The sequence below is a fragment of the Falco rusticolus genome, chromosome 7, assembly GCF_015220075.1.
Source record: "Falco rusticolus isolate bFalRus1 chromosome 7, bFalRus1.pri, whole genome shotgun sequence".
Taxonomy (NCBI): domain Eukaryota; kingdom Metazoa; phylum Chordata; class Aves; order Falconiformes; family Falconidae; genus Falco; species Falco rusticolus.
In genome coordinates this window covers 63666700-63690151 of record NC_051193.1, presented here as the reverse complement: position 1 = coordinate 63690151, position 23452 = coordinate 63666700, and the positions used below count along the sequence as shown (strand labels likewise).

The 23452-nt window shown below is 53.2% G+C and overlaps 2 protein-coding genes across 8 annotated transcripts; one reads left to right on the top strand and one right to left on the bottom strand.

The window, feature by feature from the left end:
* Positions 1-15876, top strand: ABCD4 (ATP binding cassette subfamily D member 4). Of its 7 annotated transcripts, none has more exons than XM_037394767.1 (19): positions 1-115; positions 326-450; positions 563-690; positions 916-1055; positions 4193-4309; positions 4604-4729; positions 5563-5613; positions 8283-8377; positions 9311-9432; positions 10299-10390; positions 10569-10658; positions 10906-11114; positions 11421-11512; positions 11724-11760; positions 12956-13005; positions 13289-13341; positions 13699-13775; positions 14921-15036; positions 15203-15876. In XM_037394767.1, exons 1-19 carry the CDS (start codon positions 99-101, stop codon positions 15296-15298), a joined length of 1833 nt encoding a protein of 610 aa, XP_037250664.1. In that variant the 5' UTR covers positions 1-98; the 3' UTR covers positions 15299-15876. The 7 variants fall into 7 exon arrangements, with proteins under 7 accessions (XP_037250664.1, XP_037250668.1, XP_037250663.1 ...); XM_037394766.1 differs by lacking the exon at positions 1-115 and adding an exon at positions 176-237 and having other exon boundaries at positions 10909-11114; XM_037394765.1 differs by lacking the exon at positions 1-115 and adding an exon at positions 176-237.
* A 116-nt stretch (positions 15877-15992) lies between these two features.
* On the bottom strand, positions 15993-21482 carry LOC119151322 (acetyl-coenzyme A synthetase 2-like, mitochondrial). Its single transcript, XM_037395129.1, is given in 10 exon segments — positions 15993-16515; positions 16604-16715; positions 17033-17225; positions 17731-17750; positions 18050-18365; positions 18821-18927; positions 18929-18995; positions 19555-19650; positions 20995-21174; positions 21177-21482. Coding segments are annotated over 10 exon segments (1671 nt in total). The 5' UTR covers positions 21442-21482; the 3' UTR covers positions 15993-16200.
* Between the last annotated feature and the right edge of the window lie 1970 nt (positions 21483-23452).

Genomic DNA, 23452 nt, shown 5'->3' with positions numbered 1-23452 from the left:
GGCGGGGCGGCCGGGCGGGAGCCGTGCGGTGACGCCGCGTCCGGAAGCGCTCTGCAGCGCGGCGGCGGGTCCTGCCCGGGCGGGCGGTGCCGGGGCTCATGCAGGCCGAGGAGAGGTGATGAATATTCATGTTGTAGCGCCCGCGGGGGCGGGGCCTTCCCCGGGAGGGCGCGGCCGTGGCCGCACGGTGATGGCGGGAGGCAGCGGCGGGATGAGGGGCGCCGGGGCCGGCGGCCGGTGAGGAGGGGGCGGCCGGGGGGGGGGCGGGGCGGGACAGCGCGTCCCCGAGGGCTCACCGGCGGTCCCGCGTCTCCCCCCGTTGCAGGCCCGGGCCGCGGCTGGACGGGCTGCTGGTGCGGCGGTTCGTGGCGCTGCAGGCCGTGCTGTTCCCCGGCTGGCCCTCCCCGAGCGCCCTGATGTTCCTGACGCTGCTCGGGGTCGCCTTGCTGGGTGAGCGCGCTGCGGCGGGGGCGGGGGGCTGCACCCTGCCTCTGCTCCCCCACCCCCCTGCCTCTGTCACCGCTGCCCTTCATCCCCTCGCCGTGCCGCCTCTCTCCTGCAGAGCAGCTGGTCATTTACCGGGTCGGCGTCATCCCCAGCCAGTACTATGAGGTCCTGGGGAACAAGGACTTCTCCGGGTTCAAATGGCTGACTGCGCTTGCCCTGGCTCTGATCGTAGTGAACTCCACGGTAAGGCAGGCCGGAGGCTCCAGTGCCTTGGGAGGGGAGGGGAAAAGCTGCCCGTGGCTCCCGGCATGATCCTGACGGTGAAGGATCTAGGTCTACCCATGCCCTGGTAGGTAGGTATGCTTGGGATGCATCACTGGTGCAAACGGTTAGGTTTTTCTTTTGTTTTGGGAAATGCTTGTTGTTCTCGCTCATCTCCTCCCATCTCTCTCCTTGCCCTTGTTCCAGCTGAAAAGCTTCGACCAGTTTATCTGCAACATGATGTACCTGAACTGGAGGAAATCCCTCACCGAATACCTCCACAGCTGCTACTTCCAAGGGCAGGTCTACTACAGCCTGCACGTGCTGCGTGAAGACATCGATAATCCGTAGGCTGCCTGCAGCTTCTTTCAGGCTCTTGCTTGGCTTCTTCTGGGCTGCTCCACACCTTTTCCTGACTTCTCTGTGTCTCTGGGTAGGGGCTTGAGCCCTGAAGCTTTTGCCATCTAGGCACAAATACCTTCTTCTGCCCTGGGTGGGAGGAGATGGTGCCTGCTTCTGGGAACTCCTGTCGCTGCTGGTCAGTCATGATAGTTTTAGGGGTAGGGTGGTCAGTCGTGATAGTTTTAGGGGTAGGATGTTTCTGTTGCGAGGAAAGCAGAGGCCCGGCAGAACAGGGATATAGTGCTGCTATAAAACATGCTGTCTGCAAACGTAACCCTTGACACGCGGTGTGATGTTGCAAAGGGCCTGGCGGGAGTCAGAGTACTGCCTCTCCCTGCCTTCACGCAGCCAGTATGTTAGGACAGTCCCTGTTGTTCTGTTTGAACTTCAACCACCGGAGTCTCCAGCCAAACGCAGTTTTGTTTAGTTGCGTTTTTAGTGGTTTTGATAGCCCATGGGAGCCACATCCAGGAAGGACTTTGTTTTGTACTGTATGAGGGTTGCATTTCCCCTTTCCTGGTTCTAGGAAGGAAATGTCATGAAATGATGACCTGAAATATGGGAGAAGGCGGAGCATTCAGTCCCTCCGTGCTTATCCCAGCCCAGTCTGAGATCCCCTTCCAGTTTGCTTCGTGCACTGTCCTGCTTACTGCAGAGCTGCTGATCTGCCTGGGCTGTGAAGCAGAAGTTGAACACCTCCCTTCCTCGCAGCTGTGTGCTGACCCTGGCCTTCCAGCCTGTCCTTGCACACAGGACGCTGCTGTTGTAGTTTCGCACTTTGAAGACTTAAAGATCATACATTAGACTTCATGTGAGAGGTAGAGGCGCTTTTTTCCCCCTCCAGAATTTGAAGGAGTTACTATTAAATACTTGCTGAAAAACTAGAAATCAGGGGATGACTTTTTCCAAATTGTGTGGCTTTATGCAGTTGTTTTGAGTCCCCAAGCTCCCCTCCCCTGGAGGGGGCACGTCTGGTCTAGTCACTGCACTGGTGCCATCTCCCACATTGATGGCACCAAAGGAGACCAGACCTGGGGTCCCTGTGAGAAATGGCTGTCTTGCAGGAACTCCTAACTGTTGCTAATAGCGGTGACCTCAAGGAACTGAAGCAGTCTTTGTGTTTCTGCTACCCAGTGCTCCTGGCTGCTTGCCCTTGCCCCTTTCTTGAACAACACGGTGGTCTGTGTGGCTGCACAGTGAAATTGTGCTGGGTATCTTAGATGTTTTCTTGTCTGTATCGTTTTTCAGCCAGACCCGTTCCCTAGCTGTTTCTGCTGACCCAGTGCTAGGAGACAGCCTGAGTAAGAGCAACCAGTGGTGCACAGAGAGAGGGCTTAGCTTGGGTCAAACAGCCCTGCTGCCAAACATGAAATCACAGCTTCATGATGCTGGTGCACTGCTGGGGTTACTCCTACCCTCATTAAATGTTCATTTTTGATGGTGCCTTGCAGTGGTTTGGAGTTGCAAGCAGAGGTTCAAAAGCCATACCTGTCACCAAGGAATGCAGTGCTTCCCAGGCAGTGTGGTATATTGGCCATGATCAGAAGCTGCTGCATGCCTATCTTTTTTTCCTTTGGGGAAGGAGGAAGGGGAGGTCAGAGGCCCCTCACCACATGACTATCCTGCTCAGGTTTATTTTTAACCAGGGAATGTATTCACATTGTGCAGTGAAATGCATGAGATAACTGGGTCGGTCTGCTTTGCAGCAATAGAGCCAGCTCTCCTGACCTTAGCAGAGTGAGTGTGTGGGATTGCTGTGGACTCTTTTTTTATTACTACTGAATTTTTTCGTTGCACTGCTTCTGCTCAAACATCCAGTCTTACTCTTTAGTGTCTTTTTTGGTGCCACTACAAAAAGTTCTCTTTATCTTGCAATTCCTTGATGAGAATTTTTTGCCTGCATCAGCTACTTGGAGAATGAATTAGAGTGACCAAGTGACCTCCCATTATGCAATGCAAACCAAACCGAGTGTCAGATGCGTGGTGTCATCCATCTAGAAGGAATGAAGAGTGGGTTCTGAGTGGCATACAAACACTTGCGGCTCCTAGCAGGGCATTTGAGTTGTTTATGTCTTATCATTGCATGTTGCTTAATAGCTCATAAAAAGTAATAACCTGCCACGAGTCTATAGCTTGACTTACATTATAACTTTATGGGAACAATTACAGTCTGAGGAGGAAAAATGACGACTGTAAGGTCAATCAGGGTGAGAGCTGCCCCAAAATTAATCCATTGCTGTTCCGGGACTGCAAAAGAGTTGAATGTTCTTGTGGTTGTATCTGCACCGATAGCTAAGCAGGAGTCCAGCCTTTCACAGCCATGGCCTTTCCTCTTCACCAGGCTGAACCCCTCATCCACCTGCTCTGGACAAATGAGGTGCTAAGGGAGTAAATACGCCAAAATCCTTTCTAGTTACCCCAAGTGCAGCTCCTGCTCAGCAGTAGGACAGGTGGGACTTGAAGGTCTGTCACCCATGGGGCGAGGAGCCCTGGTGTGCTGCTGCCTGCTCTTGTGGGATGGGGCTGGGTGGAAGCGCTTTCTTCCTTGCAGCAAAGGGACCAGAGGGCACTCCGTAAAGAGCAAAGGGACCAGCTACTGCGGAAAGGTGGATATGGTGGAAGCATTTGCAAATATCCAACAGCTGGCAAAGGCCTGGCCTGTGCCCTAGCCAGTCCTAGTAGTGATGCAGCACCAGTACTGGAGATCTGGGGGGGAGTCAGTAGTTCTTGGTAGTACAGGGGTGGGTTCGGGAGAGGAGGAAAAGACAAGGATGCAGAGACCTTTAGCAGAGTTGGACAATGTTGTTGAAAGTGGAACAAGGGGCAAGAAACAGGGTGAAAGTAACAGCAGGAGCTGGGTAGGTGCCGGGAGGGCCTTTGGGTTGGGTCTTTCTGGGCCATGGAAATTGTTTCCTGTGGGGGAACTGGAGTCACAGCTGTAGATCCCTCCCAGGTAGGGCTGTTCACCTGCACCCTATCCTAAGTTCAGGCAATGAAACAGCCTGGCTTGTGCCCTGTTAGGGAGTTAGTACTGATTCTTGCTCCTGGGCTTTAACAGTGTCAATGGCTCTGTGTTGAGCAGGGACCAGCGCATCAGCCAGGATGTGGAGAGGTTCTGCAGGCAGCTCAGCTCCATGGCCAGCAAGCTCATCATCTCACCCTTCACACTGGCCTACTACACATACCAGTGTTTCCACAGGTAAGGACCCATCCTGGCCCTGCTTTCATGCCTGTTTCCTATGCTCTTTATTTTGTTTTTGGAGCCTGGCACCCATGTTACAACTCCCCAGAGGGACACTTGTACATGTGGGTGAGTGATCTCTGCACTCCAAAGGGAATTCTTCTTTGGGGATGCTGGGGTGTGCAGTGCTAGCCCCCAAACTTCTGTGAAAGCCAAGAGAGGTGACAGCTGAGGGCTTTGACTGCTTGAGCCTGAGGGTGCTAGGGCATCCTTTGCTTGGATTATTAGCTGACCTCTCTTTCTCCTCTGTAGCACAGGCTGGCTAGGCCCGGTGAGCATCTTTGGGTATTTCATCATTGGGACGATCGTCAACAAGGTATTGATGAGCCCAATTGTGTCTAAACTTGTGCAGCAGGAAAAACTGGAGGGGGATTTCAGGTGAGTCTCAGCAGAGCAGTGTTTTCACTGTCTCTTGGCAGCTTCTGCAAAAGCTGCTTTTTTGTCCCCGTTCAGTGCTATGTACACAGTTACTACTCTTGTCTGTGACATCACCCACACTCAGAGAAATCTACTTGTGCAATCCTGCCCCAAATTCCGTGTGCTGAGCCTCCATCCCCCCTTTCACTGCCCTGTCATGGCAGGCAGTGCCCTTGGTTCAGTCTCCAGGCTGCTTGCCTGGTCTTTGCTATTGCTGATGCCTCTGCTAGGGCATTGGATATGTTGGAGAAAACTGCACATGGAGCTTCCTTGGGTGCAGATGTAAGTTCAGTGAACTGCATCTACTGACAGAAATCAGGTTTCTGCTTCACCCACACCTTCCGAAGTGCCCAAACCAGCACAGTCTTTCCATATGCTCTGTAACTCATCTCCTCCCCTTTCCCCTGCAGGGCTGGCTGGGTGTGTGGCAGGGGCTTTGCAGCTTTCCCTGAGGCTCAGGGCATCCAAGGACAGCAACAGGAGCTGGTGTGGTACAGGGAGCTCATACCAGGGTAGTTGGTTGTGATTCTGTGTGGCAGAGATGCTGGGCTGGCAAACAGGCGGCCCAGGGGCTGGGAAGATATGCACAGAGCGCAGCATACCAAACAAATGCACCACTGAGCTGGGGTAGAACAATGTCACCTTGTGCTAAGCCTTGGTCTCTGGTGCCTTTTTGAGCCTATTGAGTGTTTCTGACAAGAGATGCCTCACATGCAAGGTGAGTTTCCTCTAGCAAGACTATTGGCTATGTAATTCACTATGCACAATCGTAATATTTTTTTGGGGTTGTCCAGGTTCAAGCACATGCAGATTCGTGTCAACGCGGAACCAGCTGCTTTCTACAGGTTAGTAGCGTTCGCTTCTTTATGTCCCCATAAGGATCCTCCCAGCTCAGGTCATCCTTGTTGTATTCATGTATCCCAGAGAAGTCCAAGTCCTGTCACTGCAGCTGGAGATTTCTGTCCCCTCCATCCTGCTGCAGCATCGTACAGCCCTGAGACTCTGTTCTCCTTTGCATTCTGCACCTTGTCTGCAGAAATACTCCACAGCAGCTGGAGACAACTGTTTTTTCTCTGCCTCCTTTCTAACATCCCCAGAAGCTTGATACAGATTTGGTGCTGGCTTGGAGACCATTGCTGATGTTATACCAGGTCCTTACCTGGAAGATTGCTCAGGGTCTCGTTGCATCTTGTCAGGATGTTCCCTTGGGGACTTGTTGCAGGTTGCTTCTGGCCCCATCCTGCTGCTGCAGACCTATGTGTCTTCTCTGGGTATGCCAGCTGTTGCTTGCCCTTGTTACCTCTGCTTGCTCCTCTAGGTCGGTCTGTGCCCTGACCCTCCCAACCCTCTAGTGCTGCTCTCTGAGTTTGCTCAGTGCCATGTACCCCAGAGCTGAGTACACAGCTGGGAGCACCTCCCTGCTCTGTGATGCCCTGAAGTCTGTTGAGCTGTTGCTTGAACCCTTAAAGGTGTTTCGTGAAAACTGCTAGAGCCCAGAAAAAGGGCCATGATTTTACTGTAGCTTGTGTTGGGGTGCCTGGTTGGTGGCAGGAGGTCGTTGCTTGTCACATGTCTGCCTTTGCCCTGCATGTTGTGAAATCGCACTGTTTCCAGGAGTTTATGCAAGCAGCAGCTGTTCTGTCTGTGGTTTTCCCTGCCTGTGATATGTTTGGCTCCTTCATGCTGTAACGACCGAGCATTCCAAGTGTTATGGTGCTGTCCTCAAAGTGGTTTGATTCAAAATCGCTGATTTCATAAAGATTTATTTTGACAATCATGAAACTCTGATTTAAATAACTGAAATAAATCTGGATTTGCATTGGCAAGTTTGAGTTATTTCTTTGTGGGCAGGTTGATTCTTACTGGTTGATGATAATTTTTCTTAATGGAGAAGATACTCTTAACTACATGCCCTTATTTAAGCTGTGGTACTCTTCCTCGCAATTTTGAAGTTTTCTATTCTATTGCCAAGTAGAAAATGGAAAGTGGATTATTATACCAGAAAGCAGAGTGTCACTTCAGTACAGTTCATTAATAGAAAAGCTTTACTTGGTGGGGAACTAGAATTTAATTAAATTGCACAAAACCAGGCATTCTCATGGTATTAATAATTAAAAATAAAGGATTTTTTAAAAAAAGTTGCATTCCTAGAGTCCTGCAAGAGGAGGAGCATGTGGTGAGCGGCTGGTTTTGCCAGACTTGTAGAAGCTGTTAGATCTCATCCTCTTGCACCTGCCTAACCATTGTTTTGGTAAAGGAAGAAACAAAACCTGAGCACCGTCACCTTTTTACTTCTTTGGTTGCTAAGCCTTTGGCAAACTTGCTTTAAAAGTGAACTGAATGGGAGAGAAAACTAAAACCAATACAGCAATCTCTCATCTGCAAAAGGAAATAATAGCTGTCATTCACAGTGCCTTCCTTGCCTTTAACTCCTTGTGTCCGGGGCTTTGTCCTTTCCAAATACTCAGCAGCAAAGATTGCCGCTCCGTAGTTACTTGAGATGGGCTGTAGGGCAGTAATGCCAAGTAGAATTCTAAGTGGATGTGTTTTTGAGAAAGAAAACGTATTTTTTCTAAGAACTTTAAAATTTAAAACTAAGAACTTTAAAAATCTTAATTTTGGGGGCTTTTTTTGTGCAGCTCCTGGCCTTATCTGCTCGAGCCTAGGGACTCCTCTGTTACATGGACTGTGGTGGGAGCATGGGTGTGCGCTGGGCACGTGTGTGTTGGGTGGCAGGGGCGATAGCTGCTGCGGCAGGTGGGAGTCTGGAGCGAGACATGGAGCTCTCTGCGTTTTGCCACCTGAGGGCAGCCCAGCCCCTTGCAAAGGAGCAGAAGGAGCTGCCGGGCTTGCTGAAGGTGATGGTTCAGAGCCAGATGTGACCTCTTGCTACTGACTCAGCCTGGCTGTGGGAGCATCACTGCTAATTCAGGTGGCGGGTGACCCCCTGATGCCTGCAGAAGGGGAGTGTGTGTGTGTGTGGGCTGAGGTCACCCACATGGGGTGCTGCACTGCTCCGGGTTTGTCCACGTTCCACTCCTCCCAGCATTGGGAATGGGAAGCGGTGGACTGGGGCTGCCGGCTGTGCAGGTGGTGTTGGCTTGCTGTCACCTCCTGGACTTGCTTCTGCCTTCTTTCTGGCTCCAGCTGTCCAGTGGTGCTGTCCCTCTCTTCCAACCAGGCTCTGGTTGCAAAGTGTGTTTGACTTTGGGTGTGCATTGCTCCAGGCTGGGGCCTTGTTGGCGGTGTCCAACTGCCTCGCCTCCTCCTGTGCGCAACAGCAGCATCCACGGGTTCTGGGAGAGATTTGCAGGGCTGTTTGTTTCAGCCAGAGTTTCTTGGTGAAGCTCTTCAGGTGGGAGTTCTTGGCTGTTCAGTTCCTGCTCAACAAAGAGCTTGTTGCTTGGAGGCTAAGGTGCCAGACCCTTTCCAAACCTCAGTTGTAAAGCCCATGCTTTGACCTCATTGCCATGCTCCCGGGATGTTTGCAGCATATTGCAATCTTATTTTACAGGGCCGGGCGAGTGGAGCACATGCGCACGAACTGGAGGCTGCAGAGCTTGCTGCGGATGCAGAGGGAGCTGATAGGCAAGGAGCTGTGGCTATACAGTGAGTGTGGAGTTTGGGGGGTGAAGTGGGGTGTATGGTAGCTCTGTTGCTGTGACCCACAGACTGGGGAACCCTATTGCTAGAGCAGCGATGCCGGGGTTTCCTCTGCTGCGTCTTGCTGGTGCATGAAAGGGTTCACCCTGAGGGTGCCTCCTGCAGCCCTAAATGGGAATCCTCTTGTGAAAAAGCCTCATAAAAAGCAAAGTTGTGGAGGACCCAGCTAAACTGGAGAATGCAAGCCCCCAAAAGGGGATTCTGTAGGAATCTGTGCCTTTTGTGGGGCAAGTGTTCAATGGCCAGGAAGAGAGGGAAGGGCTTGAGCTTTGGGGAGGCAGAAGACTTTGTATAGGTGGTTGGGAGCTGTGGAAACTTCTTTCCTATGGAGATTGTCCCTTGAGCATAGTTTTCCCCTGAAAATCTTCCTTCTCCCATTGTCACTGGGTCCAGGTATGGGCGTTAAATGATCAGTATCAAGACAGCTCTTCCTCATCTCAACACCATAGTGAGCTTCAGAGCAATGTAAGGGGAGCCCTGAATGCAAGTGTGTCTGTGGGAGTCTGGGGTCTTAAGTCTTTTCTGCCTGTCCTGTGCTCCAAGACAGACTTCACAGCCAACCATCTTGCCCCAGAGCTTCCTTTTTGTCCTCCCTCCCATTTCTTGTGAGTCAGCCAGGCCTCTAAAGAATAGAAACAAGCATGCAAAGTGGGTTTTGCCCCGTGGTAGTTACTGAGCTGTGTGTCTGGATGTTGTTTCTCTGCTCAGGGGCCTGTCTTAAAGTGCTCTTTGCTTGGCAGACTGCTCTGGTGTATCATGAAGTGCTGAGGCAGGACCGTGGGTCTTCCTCTGACCAGGCTCATGGGCTGCATGTCAGCCTGGCTGGGACAGACGTTCCCACCCAAACTCACTGTCTTCTTTCAATATGCTTCTGCCCAGTTGGGATCAACACCTTTGACTACTTGGGCAGCATCCTGAGCTATGTGGTCATCGCCATTCCCATCTTTTCCGGGGTTTACGGTGACCTGAGTCCAACAGAGCTCAGCGCCCTCGTCAGCAAGGTGAGCTAAGGGTGATTTCCCAGACCCCGTTGTGGAGGGTGAGCAGGTGCTGAGGATGGAGGTTTCGTGTGGGGCTGGTGGCATTGGGGCTTGATAACCTGCAGCAACTGACCTTGAGGTTAGACTGTTCCTGCCTGTGGTGGCATAGAAATGGGAGCTTGGAGCCAGCTGGTGTATGATTAACCTGGGGTGAGAACTGTCAACATCTACCTAAGTGTTTCCCAGCTCAGAGCTCTCTGTCTGAAAAAAAAAACCAACGGGACCTCAGAAAGCCTCTGGCTTTCAGCAGTTTGGGTGGGGATTGGGTCCATGCAGTGCTGTGGCTCTGGGTTGTGCCCTGGGCTGCTGCCCGTGGTGAGCCTGGCCACCTGTGAGGTTGAGCTGGCTTGCATTCGCCTTCCTAACCTGACTTGTTCCCAGATACCCAAAACCATCTTGTGATGGAGAAGGAAGAGTTAAAAATAGCTAAGTGGGCACTGCGGGCTGAGACACCCTGCTCTGAACCATGTACAGTGCTGGGGCAGGGCCGGTGGCATGGATCTGCGTGACTTAGGTGGGGTGAGTCTGCTGAGCCCTGGGCAGGCCAGCAGGCACTCTGCAAACACCATCCCTGGGTGGCAGAAGATGTGTGTCCACCTGGCAAAAACTGCTGTACTGAGCAGGGAAGCCCTGCTGCATCCGCATGTGGTCATCTTCTCCTTTGCTCCCAGCACCCTAGGTGACTTCTCCACCCCTCCTTCATCTTGCTGGAACTGCTGACACGGCCAAAGGTCTGGACTCCTTGGCTGCCTCCTTGCAGCTATGGAGGAAGGGGCAGTGCCCCAGCTTTGTGCTGACTCTTGCTCTGGCGTGTGATTTCTCCCCAGAATGCCTTTGTTTCCATCTACCTCATCAGCTGCTTCAGCCAGCTCATAGATCTCTCCAGCACTGTGACCGACGTAGCTGGCTACACACACAGGTAAGCTTCTTTGCAGGCAAGTCTCTGCAGGAAAGGGAGCTCTGGGACAAGACTCTGCCCAGGTCTGTCCTAAATAAATAAGAAACAGTTGCTTGTGAGCAAGCACGGGCAAGTTTGGGTATTGTGAGGAGGCTGCTGGAGTTGTCCCTGGCATTCATGCAACTTCTTGTTTGCCCAGGATTGGTGAACTGCAGGAGACCTTGCTGAGCCTTGGCAGAAAAAAAAATGATAACTACTCAGAAGCCAAAGCAAGCTGGGATTTGGATGGGTGAGTCTCCGCTCAGCAACTGGTTGGCTTACAGCTTATGTGCCAGAATGTGGGGTGGCATGGGATGGAGGTGGCCCATCATGTCACGGCCTGTTGCATGCAGCTGGTTGGAGCAGGCAGGGCTCACTGTGATTTGTCATTCCCGAGGTGTGTGGGACAGGGCTGCTGTCACAACGCCTGATCTTTGCTAGTCTCACTGTGATCGCTTACCCAAGATCTCTCCTCCTTTGTCTTGGTGGTGGCCCAGCAGCAGTTCTGGGGAGGACCCAGTGCCAAGGGACACAGCGTTCCTTCTGGAGCAAGTGACACTTTCGGTGCCATCCTCTGGCAAGCTGCTTATCAAGGACTTGAGCCTCAGGATCTCACAAGGAAACAGTATGATGATTGTGGGGAACACTGGCACAGGAAAGACATCTCTCCTGAGGGTCCTTGGGGGACTCTGGGAGAGCACACGGGGTAAGGACTGCTGCTGTCTTTACTCTTCTTTTTGAGTGGCCTTCTCTTTCTCAGCCAGGGCTGCCCTCAGTTTGGAAGGTGGCAGTGTGGGGTTGTGAGGCCAGTGCCACTTTGTGTTGGTGAATGTGTCACTGATGCATTGGAGCCACCCATCTCTATCGCATTCTCTGCTCTGGCTCTCATTGCTTTGTTGCAAATATACCTTTTCTGGGATTTGTTGGGTACTTCATGGGGCAGGACAGCACAGGAGGCAGTGGGGAGTTGGTGGCTGGTGCTGCAGGTTTGGCTGAGTGTGTCTCTCTGCAGGGAGCATCAAGATGCTGACCTGCTTTGGCCCACGGGGAGTTGTGTTCCTGCCGCAGCGGCCCTTCTTCACTGACGGAAGCCTGCGCGAACAGGTGGGCCCAGGGGCTGCCTCTACTGTGGCCCCAGTTCTGCTCCCAGCTGTGGCCGTGCCCTATGAACCTGTGTGCTGCAAAAAGCCCTGCAAGGAGGAGGATGCTGGTGGCTGCTCCTTCCCTCATGCCTGAGTTCATGCCATCACCATTGTGTCCATGATGGACCGTGCCCGGCTCCCTCTGACATAGCTTATTTTGCTCTGTTAATCAGGTGATCTACCCCCTGAAGGAGATCTATCCAGTTTCAGGTACGTGGCAATCCATTAGAGCAGTTAGCCAACCCTGTGGTGTCAGCTCCCTGGTCCTTTGCCCAGTGCATCTATCTTCTCTACCATGTCCCACCAGGAGAGCTTATCCATTTCACTTTTGTTGCTCTCTGCTTTTCCCTGGAAGATTTACCTTCGTGTAGGTTAAGGTCAGCTCTGTGTTCCCTCCCTTCCAGGAGGGAATATATTGTCTTGATAACAATATGTTCTTTTGATGCAGTGAGGACAAGCTGGCCATGCTCTGTCTGTTGTGCTAGACATGCGATACATGTTGGGGCACCTTGCTGTTGGGACACATCTGATCTGTCTGGTACAACCTGCCTTTGGGCAAGCCATGTTTGCCTCCATCTCATTTTCCATCTACCTTCATCTTTCACTGTTCCTCATTTTCAAATGATGTCCCAGGGCCTTGCATGCTGTTGAGGTCAGACTACATGGATCCTGTCTCCCCCCCTGCCCTCTTCCCAAGCCAGACCACACATGGTCTGCTACAGTTTGCAGATGTCCAGGTTTAAGTCTCTGTCTTGAGTGAAGCAGTGTTGCGTGCCGCTTTCAAATACTTGGCAGTCACAGTCTTGCGGAGAGCAACTGCAGCTGTCAGCTACTGTTGTGGCTCTTCCACAGCTTCAGAGAGGTCCATGACAGATGCACAGCCCTTCTGCTCAGCTTCCGTAGCTGCTGGCTGTACCAGCTCAAGTGTATGTTCTGTTCCACAGCTGGTCCTTCCTGAGTTTTTTCCCTTTCCACGTAGGATCCTTTTGCTGGCTGTTACCCAAGCCCTGGTCCCATGACTGCACCACCTGCAGCCTACAGCGGGCAGTCAGCCAGCCGTAAGAGAGCAGCTGGTGGGCAGGGCCTTGCCAACTGAAGCCTGAATCCTTGTGTTCTGGCTGTGTCCATCTGTGACCTTGGACTGGGCCAAATCTCAGGTGTATCTGTGGAGCCCAGCCACCTCCTGGCATGCTGCTCACCGGCACGGTTAACATTTTTAGGGAAGGTCGGTCTTTGGGAGCTCTCTGTGCCAAAGCTCAGGACCTGGTATAGTCCAGTGGTTGAGTCCGCTACGCTGAACCTCAGGAGATCTCCAGTCCTTCCCTCCTGCCCCGCTGACTCCTCCTTGCAGCTGTGGCCTCAGCGTACGTTGCCTCTGCCTAAGCTGTACTGCTTTCTCCCCTAGGGTCTGCAGATGATGAGAGAATTGTGCGATTCCTGGAGCTGGCTGGACTGGTGAGTCCCTGGTAGTGCTGCTGCCTTCTTTCCTGGTGGTGCCAGTGAGGGATGAAGGAATGAGGATTTGTGGCAGCGCAGTGTGACAATGTGCTGGACACATGTGGGGACGTTGTCTGCAGCTGGGACAGGACTGTCTGTGGGACAGGCAGAGGAGGAGGGATGCAGAGCAACTTCAGCTCAAGCGGTAAAAGAAAGAGTGGCATGAAGGGGGCGGTTGTGCTCCGGGCCATGCTCTGACGGGGTTGGGGCTGTGTTCACAAGTCTGCTGTGCTCTCTGCAGACTGATTTGCTGGCGAGGGCCGGAGGACTGGATGAGCAGGTGGACTGGAACTGGTAAGGGAGCTCAGCGTCCGTATGAATTTGGGTGATCCCTTTGGGTGTGGAACACTTCTAAGCAGAGGCATGTTGCTGCTGGACTTAGGAACATGCATGTTCAGCTATGTCCTGTGGGAGGCAGGCAGTATACAGGGTCAAGGTCTTCATCCCCCAAGCATCAACAATCACCAGCCATGCTGCTCTTCAGGCAGCTGACTGTGTACAAGGGTGCAGAGCCAGTCCCAGTGTGGAGCGGGGCACAGGGGACACACAGGGACAGTTGCTTGCTGGGGTCTCAGATATCAGCAGCCATAAGCTCTTCAGCAAATGAGTTCTTTTTGTTGAGGGGGATTGTGAATCTTGACCCTGCTGCAGGTATGACATCCTGTCCCCAGGGGAGATGCAGAGGCTCTCGTTTGCACGGCTCTTCTACCTCCAGCCAAAATATGCGGGTGAGTGAGCGACTGAACAAGGAGCAGGGGAAGAGGCAGGGCCTTTGGTGTAAAGACTTTGGTGTAAAAAGAAGCTGGTACAGAGACAGCTTGTGAAATCCCTCCTTTGCTAGGAACGTGCTTTGTCTGGGCCGTTATTTCAGCAGCATAACACACAGAGGATTCAGCGGTGAAATTTCATTATCTGTGTGGAGGGTGGTAGAAGAAGAGGCTGTGGATAAGACATTCTCTTCTGAGGGAACTAATGATTAATGGTCTTGGTCCAGGTCAGATGGCATCTGAAGAAGCCCCCTCTCAGCATGCTCGCCAGTTGCCACATGAAGAAGTGTGCATGCTAGGGAGCATGGCATCAGCTGCCATATCAGAAGCTCACAAGCCTCTCTAGAGTTGTAGAAGCAATGTGGGAAATTTAGTTGTTACACAGCAAAAGAAGAAAGGAGCGGTGGGAGAAACGGTCCTGAGAGATCACAGAAGCAGCTCCCGTTAGCAGATGAGGCTAATTCCTTTGCACACCTAGGCTGCTAGTGACTGTTGGAGGACTTACCATGAGAGCCAGGGTGGGTGTGGGTGAACAGAGCCAGTGCTTGGTAGCAAGTAATCACGTGTAAGTACCTCTCTTCCCCTGAAGCCTGCAGCACAGCTCGGTGCTGTCTGGGCAGAAGGAACCTGTGGGCTAAAAGCTAAAAGCTGTAGAGATGATGTAAACCAAATTGAATTTATCGGCAGTATTTAACCCTAACTGACAGGAAGGTGCTTCAGTCTGTCCTGGATGCTCCAGGTGGGGTCTGGGCTGGAGGGGTGCACAGGCTGCTGCTCAGCCTGATGCTCTGGCACACAGCCTGCCTTGAGAAGTTTGTCTTGGCTTTCACAACAGTGGGCATGAGGCAGCGACTGGCAGCTATTGAGGGAGGGGAATGAGGTGAGTGGTGCTGTTTGGGTGGATTCGAGGGCATGTGGGGAAGGGCAGCTTGCCAAGTTGACTGACACCAGCTGCGCCAGAAGAAAATCAGAGTCCTTGGGCTTCTCACTTCCCTTCTGCAGATGCTGCTAGTGAGCTCCAGTTAATATGCAAAATGTTCTGGGCAGTTGCTGCTCTTTTGCCTAAGGGGACATAAGGCTTGTGGGGCTTACAACTTTTCTCTCAGTGCTAGATGAAGCCACCAGCGCTCTGACAGAAGAGGTGGAGCATGAACTGTACCATGTGTGCCTTCAGCTGGGCATGACGCTGATCAGTGTGGGACACAGGCCCAGCCTGGAAAAGGTGAGATGGGCAGACAGTGCTCCACACCTCCCTGTTGATAGCAAGACAGCGGAGGTAGAGAGGGTCCCTGGCAAGCAGAGGGGAGTGTCTGAGGCTGGAGAGCCTTACTGTGAGAGGGCATGCCCCTGTAGAGACATCCCTTAGTTGTTGTGTTATTGAATTGCAGTTCCACACCTGGATTTTGAAACTTCATGGGGAGGGAAGATGGGAGCTCGCTCGATGTGAGAAGATGAAGCGGCTCCCAGCTGGGGACAGATGCTGAAAAAAACCATGCTCTCATCCAGCAGAACCTGCACATGCATGGGAGAGCTCTGAACAGCAGGCATGGAGCTGCTGAGCCAGCAGCTGTCGACAAGGGATTTACCCAGCACAAGACTGGTTCTGGATTTTGCTGGTGGACAAGAGTCAAGTCTGAACTCATGGTGTGGGGTTCTGCTAGGAGCAGATGCATCTATGCCACCCTTCTCCCAGCCTCTCTGCCTCTCATGGGGGGAAGAGCTGAGATGCTAGGCTGCCCAAAGAGAAGATGCTGTCTTGTGGGGCTGGTAGAGGCAATGACCAGAGGAACCTCCACTTGTCCAGGATGCAGTGGTGTGAGGCTAGGATGCAGCCTCCTGTTCTGCCCTCTGTGCCTTGCTGGGAACCTCTGTATCTTTGGTACACAGCTCTGCAGAACAGACTTCCGTACCTGTGGCTCTTTGAGGGTTGTGTTCCCCATGCACAGTAAGGGAAAGAGAATGCTGACACAAAGAAGGGGCATGTTTCTGCTGTCCTTATGACACAAGGTTACTGGTCAAGGGAACACTTTTGTAGTAAAATCCAGGACCTGTTTTCCATTGATTTTCACGGAGAAAAGTCTGTATTTGTTAACCAGATAGCAGCATCTTTTTCTTCTGGGGTTTGCTTTGGAGGAGATGCTTGTATATTGGCAATGGCCCTAGACTAGAGTATTGTTGAAGAGCAGAGCAGGACTAGGAGTAATACACCTATCCAGGGCCAGGCATCCTGCCCTGCTGCTATCTTCACAGCTACTGCAAGGCACAAGGAATGCCAAGGAGGGATTTTTCCCCCTGCTTTTAGAGGGGGAAACGGAGCTTGCCTCCCCTTACTGTTCTGCCTATGATGCGTCATGTTCTCTCCCCTGCCTCCCATAAATATGTGAAGTCAGAGCTTTTGAGGGTCTCTGTGTTGCAGAAAGTTCCTAAGACTGCAGTGGAAGTGCAGCCTCCCAGCGCTTACTGACCGCCAGTTGCTTAGTGACATTTCTGGACATGGCTCTGCTTCTGCAGTGGAGGAGCCAGAGGTGGTAGCTGGCAGAGCCAAGCTAGCGGCTTTTCTTGCCCCTCTGATCTGCTGCCCAGTGTCATGGTTTTCCAGCGTGGTTAAATCCCCAAGCTCACTGGCTTTGCCTTCCACGATTTTCCTTAGCATCCAACGCATAGTCTTCCCTGAGCGAGTCTTGGGCAGCCAGTGTGTGACCTGTGATGGGGAGGAGCAGAGCTAAGGCTGAGGGAGAGGGGTTGGCCAGACTGCCAGGGTGGTTGTTGGACCAGTCTGCACATGTTACCTGAACATCCTCCGGAGCTACATACTTGGCGATCTTAGAGATCAACTCCTGTAGCTCAGCATCAAGAGTCTCCTGCGTGTAGCCACTGTCCTTCAGCACAACACATAGGCTCCTGGCAGAAGGACCACCAGGTTACTGAGCACAGTGCACAGCATACTCCTGAGAGCCTGCCTGGATCTAGTGCCAGGAGCCGTCCCTCTCTGCTGGTGGCCTCAGGGGATGCTCTGCAGCCTGAGCTGTAAGTGCTTTTGGCCATAGTGCTGCTCTGCCACCTTACGCAAAGCCCAGTTGGTCTCACGTAGGTTGCGATGACTGTGCCGAGATCCCCACTAGCATGCTGTACAGCGTTGCTACCAGGGGTTGGTGTGACACTGCCACGTACTGCGGTGCAATAGCCCCAAGCGACATTTCAGGGGCAGGAAAGCAAGCATCTTACCTTCTCCCTTAATCTCATGTGGGTAGCCGATGACAGCAGAGTCTGCCACTGCCACGTGGTGATTCTGGAAAAGAACAGGGCTGGGGTGTGGTGCAGTGCTTTCAGCAGGCTGGCTGCCACCTGGGAGCTGCCTTGACCTGGCTTGGCTACTGCAGCCCACAGTAAAGCTGAGAGACAAGGAAGGGCCTCAGATGGCCTCTGCCTTTTTTCCTTCTTGCCTCAGCAGGTGTCTGCAAACACAAGTCTTCCCCCTGCCCTGCCCCTGGCTGCTTTACGCTTGCAGCTTTTAGACCCTGTTCTGCACCTTCAGGTTGTTCCACCAGGTCCCACAGCTGCTCTTCCTTAACATGCACAGCTGCTGCTTTGGGATTCACTCACTTAGAGCATCAACCTTATCAGGCATCCCTGTGTTGTTCTGCACCCACCAGCACATTTCTTCCCCCAAGCACCTGTGGCCCCCTGCTCCCCCCCAGCATCCTCCCCCCCTCTGCACCTCCACAACCCTGGCTCCCCAGCCTGAGCTCTCTTTCACCTTGCTGAGCTGGCAAATGCTTTCCTCAGCCAGAGCAGACCTGCTGATTAAGAGGTAGCTATTTTTACTCTGCCATTGCTCTGCCCAGAACAGTAGTCTTCCAGGAAGCTTTTCTAGCACTAATTGCTTGCAGATGGGATGAGCAGAGGGCAGGGAGACCTCTGGGCAGCTCCAGGGAGCTAGCAGAAATGCACAGCAGGGGCTCACCTCTTCAGAAACAGTGCTCTGTGCTGGCAGCCTGGCCATCTGTGTGCCACAAGTAGTGGGCACGCAAGGAGTCTCACTGCCTGCTTCCTTGGGCACAAGCTCCCAGTGGCACTCAGAGGGTGCCAGGCCCACCAGCAGAGCTGTGTGTGACAGTGTGGTGGCAGTCCCAGGCTGGGTTCATAACGTGTCAGCCCATGTCTGGGGTGTTTCTAGCCTCCATCCCAGTGGCTCCTGTGATTGTCCTGAACTCGTGTACAGCTCCAGCTGCTACTGCAGGACAATGTACCCACATTGTGTCAACACCAGCAGAACTGTCTTGGCAGCCAGGACCAGCTCTCCAATCCCTGTCCCTGCTCCCAGAGTGGACACGTTGCTCAGGGGAAGAGACAGTAGCTCCAGGTAGCCTCTCGCCTCCTCCAGCAGCTCATCCAAGGCTGTCATGGGAACCTTGCTGTCGGTCTTCATGGAAACCAGAACCCATTTCACTCCTGGGCACTGCTTCACAGCCTGGTCCACTGTCATCTTTAGCTCAATAACCTTGCCACCTCTCAGCCCCTGGTTCACTGTGATCACTGTCTCTGACCGGGCTGCAGAAGGCAGAAGAGCCACATGAGCAGCTCTGCCCCACTCCATCAGTCACACAGCAGTTTGGCTCTACCATGATGCTGCACCTCTCCCCCTGTCACTCATGTCCTCCACTTAGCAAAACCAGCAGCTTGACATCATCGTTTCCTATTCATTCCTGCTTGTATTGAATCCCCTCAGAGGAGACACTGTATCCCAGCCCTTCAGTCCCTTGGATGAAGGGGAGAACCAGTCCATCCCATGGGCTGGAAGATATTTAGCAAGCCCGTGCCATTTCCTGGGTGCTAATTCCTGCTCCAATGTCATACATCATGACAGGACACCCCCAGTTAGCCCAGGGAGTCTGACTCAGAAAACCTTGCCATCAGCACAACCCTGAGCCACCAGCTTCCAAACCAGCCAGCTCAGCACTGTCCCCCAAGGGAAACACATGTCCCTGGTACCCACTGGCTCTTACCATCCCAGATCCTGTTTGCCAGGGATTCTGCACTGAACGCGGTGAACACCACAGCATGCACAGCCCCGATGCTAGCCACTGCCAGTGGGCATGGGGGCATGTAGATTGTCACCCAGTTTCACCCCTTGCAGTTTCAAAGTGTTTCCCAGGCAGCACATCATCTCCAGCAGTTCCCCGCCCAAAGAAGCAATGGCACGGTTAGAGACTTTCTTGCAATTCTTATCTACGTGTATAAAGATGGGGGGGCCTCAGAGTCACAGGTACAGAGCTTACAGCCCTACGCACTCTAACCCCCCACGCTGGAAGTCCATGGGAGAGCTGTAAAATGTCAGTGGGAAGGAGAAGACAGTCACTAATGTGGGCTGTTATTTATGGAAATGAAATAAATCGGAGTGACCTCTGTACAGAGCCTGACATTCTCACTGGTCAGCATGAGGAGCAAGCTATAGGGCCAGCAATGGCCACTGGCAATTCCTCTGGCTCAGCAAGCCCACGAGGCTGACTTTCCCACTGACAGTCTGCACATTTGTCAGCCCATACAACTGGGGTGTCACACTACCCTGCCAGGCTGAAGTCTCAGATCAGCACAGGCAAGCCAACAGCCACCATACTGTTCCTCTATCTATGCAAAGGGATGCTGCATCCCTTCACATGCCACATGCCAGCAGATCACCCTGTCAGTGTTCATACACTCTGCGATACATCTCTCATATGCTCAGAGGTAAGTACTGACCTGTACGTGACCCGCACCTCCTCTCCCGGTTCATCCTTCTCCCAGATTAAGGCCACTTTATCTGGGGCTACGCGGACATGTCGGGCCAGACAATTGACTGGAAAAGACGACCCAGCCTTATTGCCAGAGCAACCCTCAGCACCTCTTAACTCCCATAAAGCCAGCACTGGCAGTCCTTTTTTTTTTCAGATCAGTCAGGGCTTGTGTGTGAGTCTTTTTGGCATTAGCCTCGTGTATCTGCTGAAACAGCCTTTGTGGATACCAGCTGGGAGATCACACGTACCATCCCAAGCCTGTTAGAGACCTCACCATTCCAATACCAACCAGTCCCTGCTGTCAGCTTCCCTCTTAATCGCAGCCTAACACAGTCCAGAGCAGAAACTGCCCGAAATGGCTCTGGAGGTCACATCCCCGGTGCCCTCAGAGGGCCTGGCAAACGTTAGCTCAGCCATCGCTGCCTTGCAGCTGCCTCAGGGGTGCACTAGGGCAGTTTTCAGTGATGGTGCTCCTAAATAGCGTGTAGGATGAAGCAGAACTCTGCACAGGAAGGCTGCAGGTGCATTTGTCCAAGGTAGAAGAGAGCCAGGGCCAGGAGTGCACAGCTCCTCGCTTTCCAGGGACACGGCAGATGGAAGAATTACAGCCAAAGCCTCAGAGAAAAGTTCTGTGTTGCTGGCAGCTGCAGTTTCCTCAGAAGCCTTGTTCCACTCAGTTTTCCTTAAACCTGCTACTGAGATCATTGGGTGATGCAGCAGCCCCAGTTTGCACACCAAAATGCCTTCTCCTTGCCATTCATAGTTTTCCAGGACAGAAAGAAACACGCATCTCAAACGCCAAAGGCAGATCAGTTCTGCTCTCCTGCCCAGATAGACTACCTAAGACCCAAATTATGAGAGGGCTGTCTCATTTTGAATGCTGGGACCAACAGCTCTGTGAGCAGGATGCAGTGTCACCAGCCCCTGTGTCTTTCCCTGGTAGCCCCCCTAAGGCAGTAAGTAGCCCCAGCCCACAGAAGAGCCTCCTACAGCTGTGGGGACTTCCAGTACCACTCATTGCTCCTGTATTTTGCTTTCTGCAGAAACATACTGCCTTTGCTGGGCAGGGATAAGCTGCTGCAACGCTGCGTGCCGAATGCACAGGGTTCAGTGCTGTTGCCTGTGGTCCTGCAGAACGGAGCTGCTGCGGGATCCACAGAGGCTGACAGAGAGCAGTCTGGCTCCCAGCACACCCCAATCCCACTGCAGCCCCTCCAGCAAGACCCAGTTGCTCCCTTAGGACCAGCCACATCCTTACACTACAGCACCAACTGGACCTTTTGGGGATCCCCCTCACTCCAACCCTTTAACTCTGTGCTCCTCAGACCCGCTCCCAGGGCCCCAGCCCTTCACAGAGACGCACCTGCAGGCACTTGGTGGGCTCCCATGTCCATCTCCCTCCTTACCTGCCACTTTCAGCTGCCTGCCCAGGAACCAGGAGACCCTGCCCTGGTGCAGGTCGCAGTGCTGGACAGAGTGGAAGGGGATGATCCATGTGAGCCGGCTCCTACCTAACACTCCCAAGAAGGCATCCCCCTGCTCCACTGACACCTTGCACAAGCCTTGGTGGTCCTTGGGTACAGGGAAGGCATGTGGGCGGTGAGAGACCCGTGGCTCCAGGCTCAGGCAGCTGCTGACCTAAGGGGACATCTGGGAGCCTGAGGAAAAGCTTTGGGGCAGCAAGCCCTGGCCAGCAGCCTGGCCATGGTCACAGGGTGCCTGCCTCTCACCAGGGAGATGGGTGCCTGAGGCCCTCGCAGCCACCTGGAACACCCAGCTCTGGCAAGATGAGCCCCTGTGGGGACAGGGGCTATGTCACCCTGGGCTGACCAGACACAAAGCATGTATCCCATGTGAGAAGCCCGGGCACCCCTTCTCCTCTGCCTTGTTCCTCTCCTCCTCTCTTCCAAAGCACTACAGGGGAAAAAGAAATTCAATCCCTTGAAGAGAGGGGAAAGGGGTGGGCTGTAGAAACATTTAACTGAAAATAACCTTCATGCTAATCTGAGTCCTGACAGCTGCTCTTGAACCAGAGCCAGGTTCGGCAGGTGCCTGGGCTCCTCACAGGGAGCCAGGTGCCTGGGCCAGGCTTTACCAGCCTGGTCCCACTCCCATTCTCCTGGGGCTGTGCTGCGTCCCCAGACCCCTCTGCTTTGCCCCACTTGCTTTCCTTACACCTCCCTCTGCTCATCCCCATCCCCTCGTGCCCCGCAGCCTCCCTGCCGCAGCCCCCCAGTCCTCCCCTCGCCATGAAGGCAGCCTGGGGCAGCTCACTTGTAGAAGTTAGGGTCCCCTCCATGCTAGCCTTGGGTGAGGCATCATCTGCTTCCCAGAATTAAGGCCCATTCCCTGCAGAGCACTAGGTTGTGCTGTCTCCAGTGGGCCAGGGAAGGACTTCTTCCTGTGGCTGGCTGCTGCAGGAGGAGGATATTGCATCCCATCCCACTGCTGGGCAGCTACCAGAGCTGTTGCCTCCAGCAAGCTGGTCTGGGGTCTCTGCCTCCTGCCAAACACTTCAGACCAGCTGTACCACAGGATGTACTGGGAGCGCTCATTGAGGCCATGGTGGAGCAGGTGGTGGTTGGTTGGCATGAAACACTGCACCCCATCTCCTCATGCTGAGGCCTCCCACAACCACCCAGTGCAGCAGAGCTAAGCTGCCTCCTTGCCTCTACACAGCTTTTCTTCTGCCTTCCTTTCCTCCAGGCTCTATATCGGTAGAGGTTTTTTTAAGGCAGAGCTTGGAGGTTTCCTTAATTTTATCGCCGAGGTTCCCCTCCCTTCCTAGGGGGCACAAGAGTAGAAAAAGGCTCTCCCTGCAAGCAGGGCTGTTCTCAGCCAGGTACAGCCATGGGATCAACAGCAGAGATGAGAGGGTTTGTAGATCTCTTTGCTCTTCATGGTGCAACACCGCTCAGGGTCTGCGGGGTGGTATGTTTGGTGAACAGGCTGGGCACTGGTATGGGAGATAGGCACTATCTGATGACAAGTGCTCTCAGCCAGCCCACTGGTTTGTATCAGAGCTGCCCCCAGAGCTAAGTGAGGGCCTACGAGGGCTCTGTCCCCCAGGGAAATGCAGTCCTGAGGGCTTACAGCCCCTCCACAAGGTCAAGCCCCAGCAGCCTCATCCTTCTACAAGCAAAGTGTTTCATTTCCTAGGCACATCTGCTCTGCCTCAGCTGCTTTTTCCTCTGTAAAACATCAGGTTTTTCCATCAGACCATCCCCAGATGCCCTTAGCAGGGTGGGCAAATCTCACCTCCTTCCCTGAAAACTCAGTATGGGCTCCTGCTGCTTTCACATCAGAGCTTGCCTTGCTGGAAACCCCCATTGGCACCCTTCCTTCTCAACCAGCTCCCCTGCACTTGCAGCATCTGGCTGCCACGTCCACTCTGCTGAGTGCTGGCAGAGAGGCTGAGTGTGCCCAGAGATCTGCCTGGCTCTAACACCAGAGTGTGTGATACCATAGAATCATTTAGGTCGGAAAGGACCTTTAAGATCATCAAGTCCCAACTATTGACCCAAGACTGACAAGTCCACCACTGAGCCATCACATCTACGTGATTTTTAAACACTTCCAGGGATGGTGACTCCACCACCTCCCTGGGCAGCCTGTTCCAATGCTGACTACCCTTTCAGTGAAACAATTTTTCCTAATATTCAATCTAAATCTCCCCTGAGACAACTTGGGACCGTTTCCTCATCCTATTGCTTATATATATATACATATATTTATATAAGGGGTGACCTGCTGCAGCACTATCAAAACTAGCTGGCTGCATCAAGGCTTTTACCGTCACATACCAGGTTAAATTCAATGAGTAGTTCCTGTACCTTGCCCCTGCACAGCCACCAATCCCCCACA

Excerpts from the sequence above, each read along its gene's own strand:
- ABCD4 (XM_037394765.1), top strand. The coding sequence starts at position 191 with ATGGCGGGAGGCAGCGGCGGGATGAGGGGCGCCGGGGCCGGCGGCCG. Across the intron at positions 10,391-10,568 it reads GTAGCTGGCTACACACACAG|GATTGGTGAACTGCAGGAGA; the intron begins GTAAGCTTCTTT and ends TTGTTTGCCCAG. Across the intron at positions 11,115-11,420 it reads ACTCTGGGAGAGCACACGGG|GGAGCATCAAGATGCTGACC; the intron begins GTAAGGACTGCT and ends GTCTCTCTGCAG.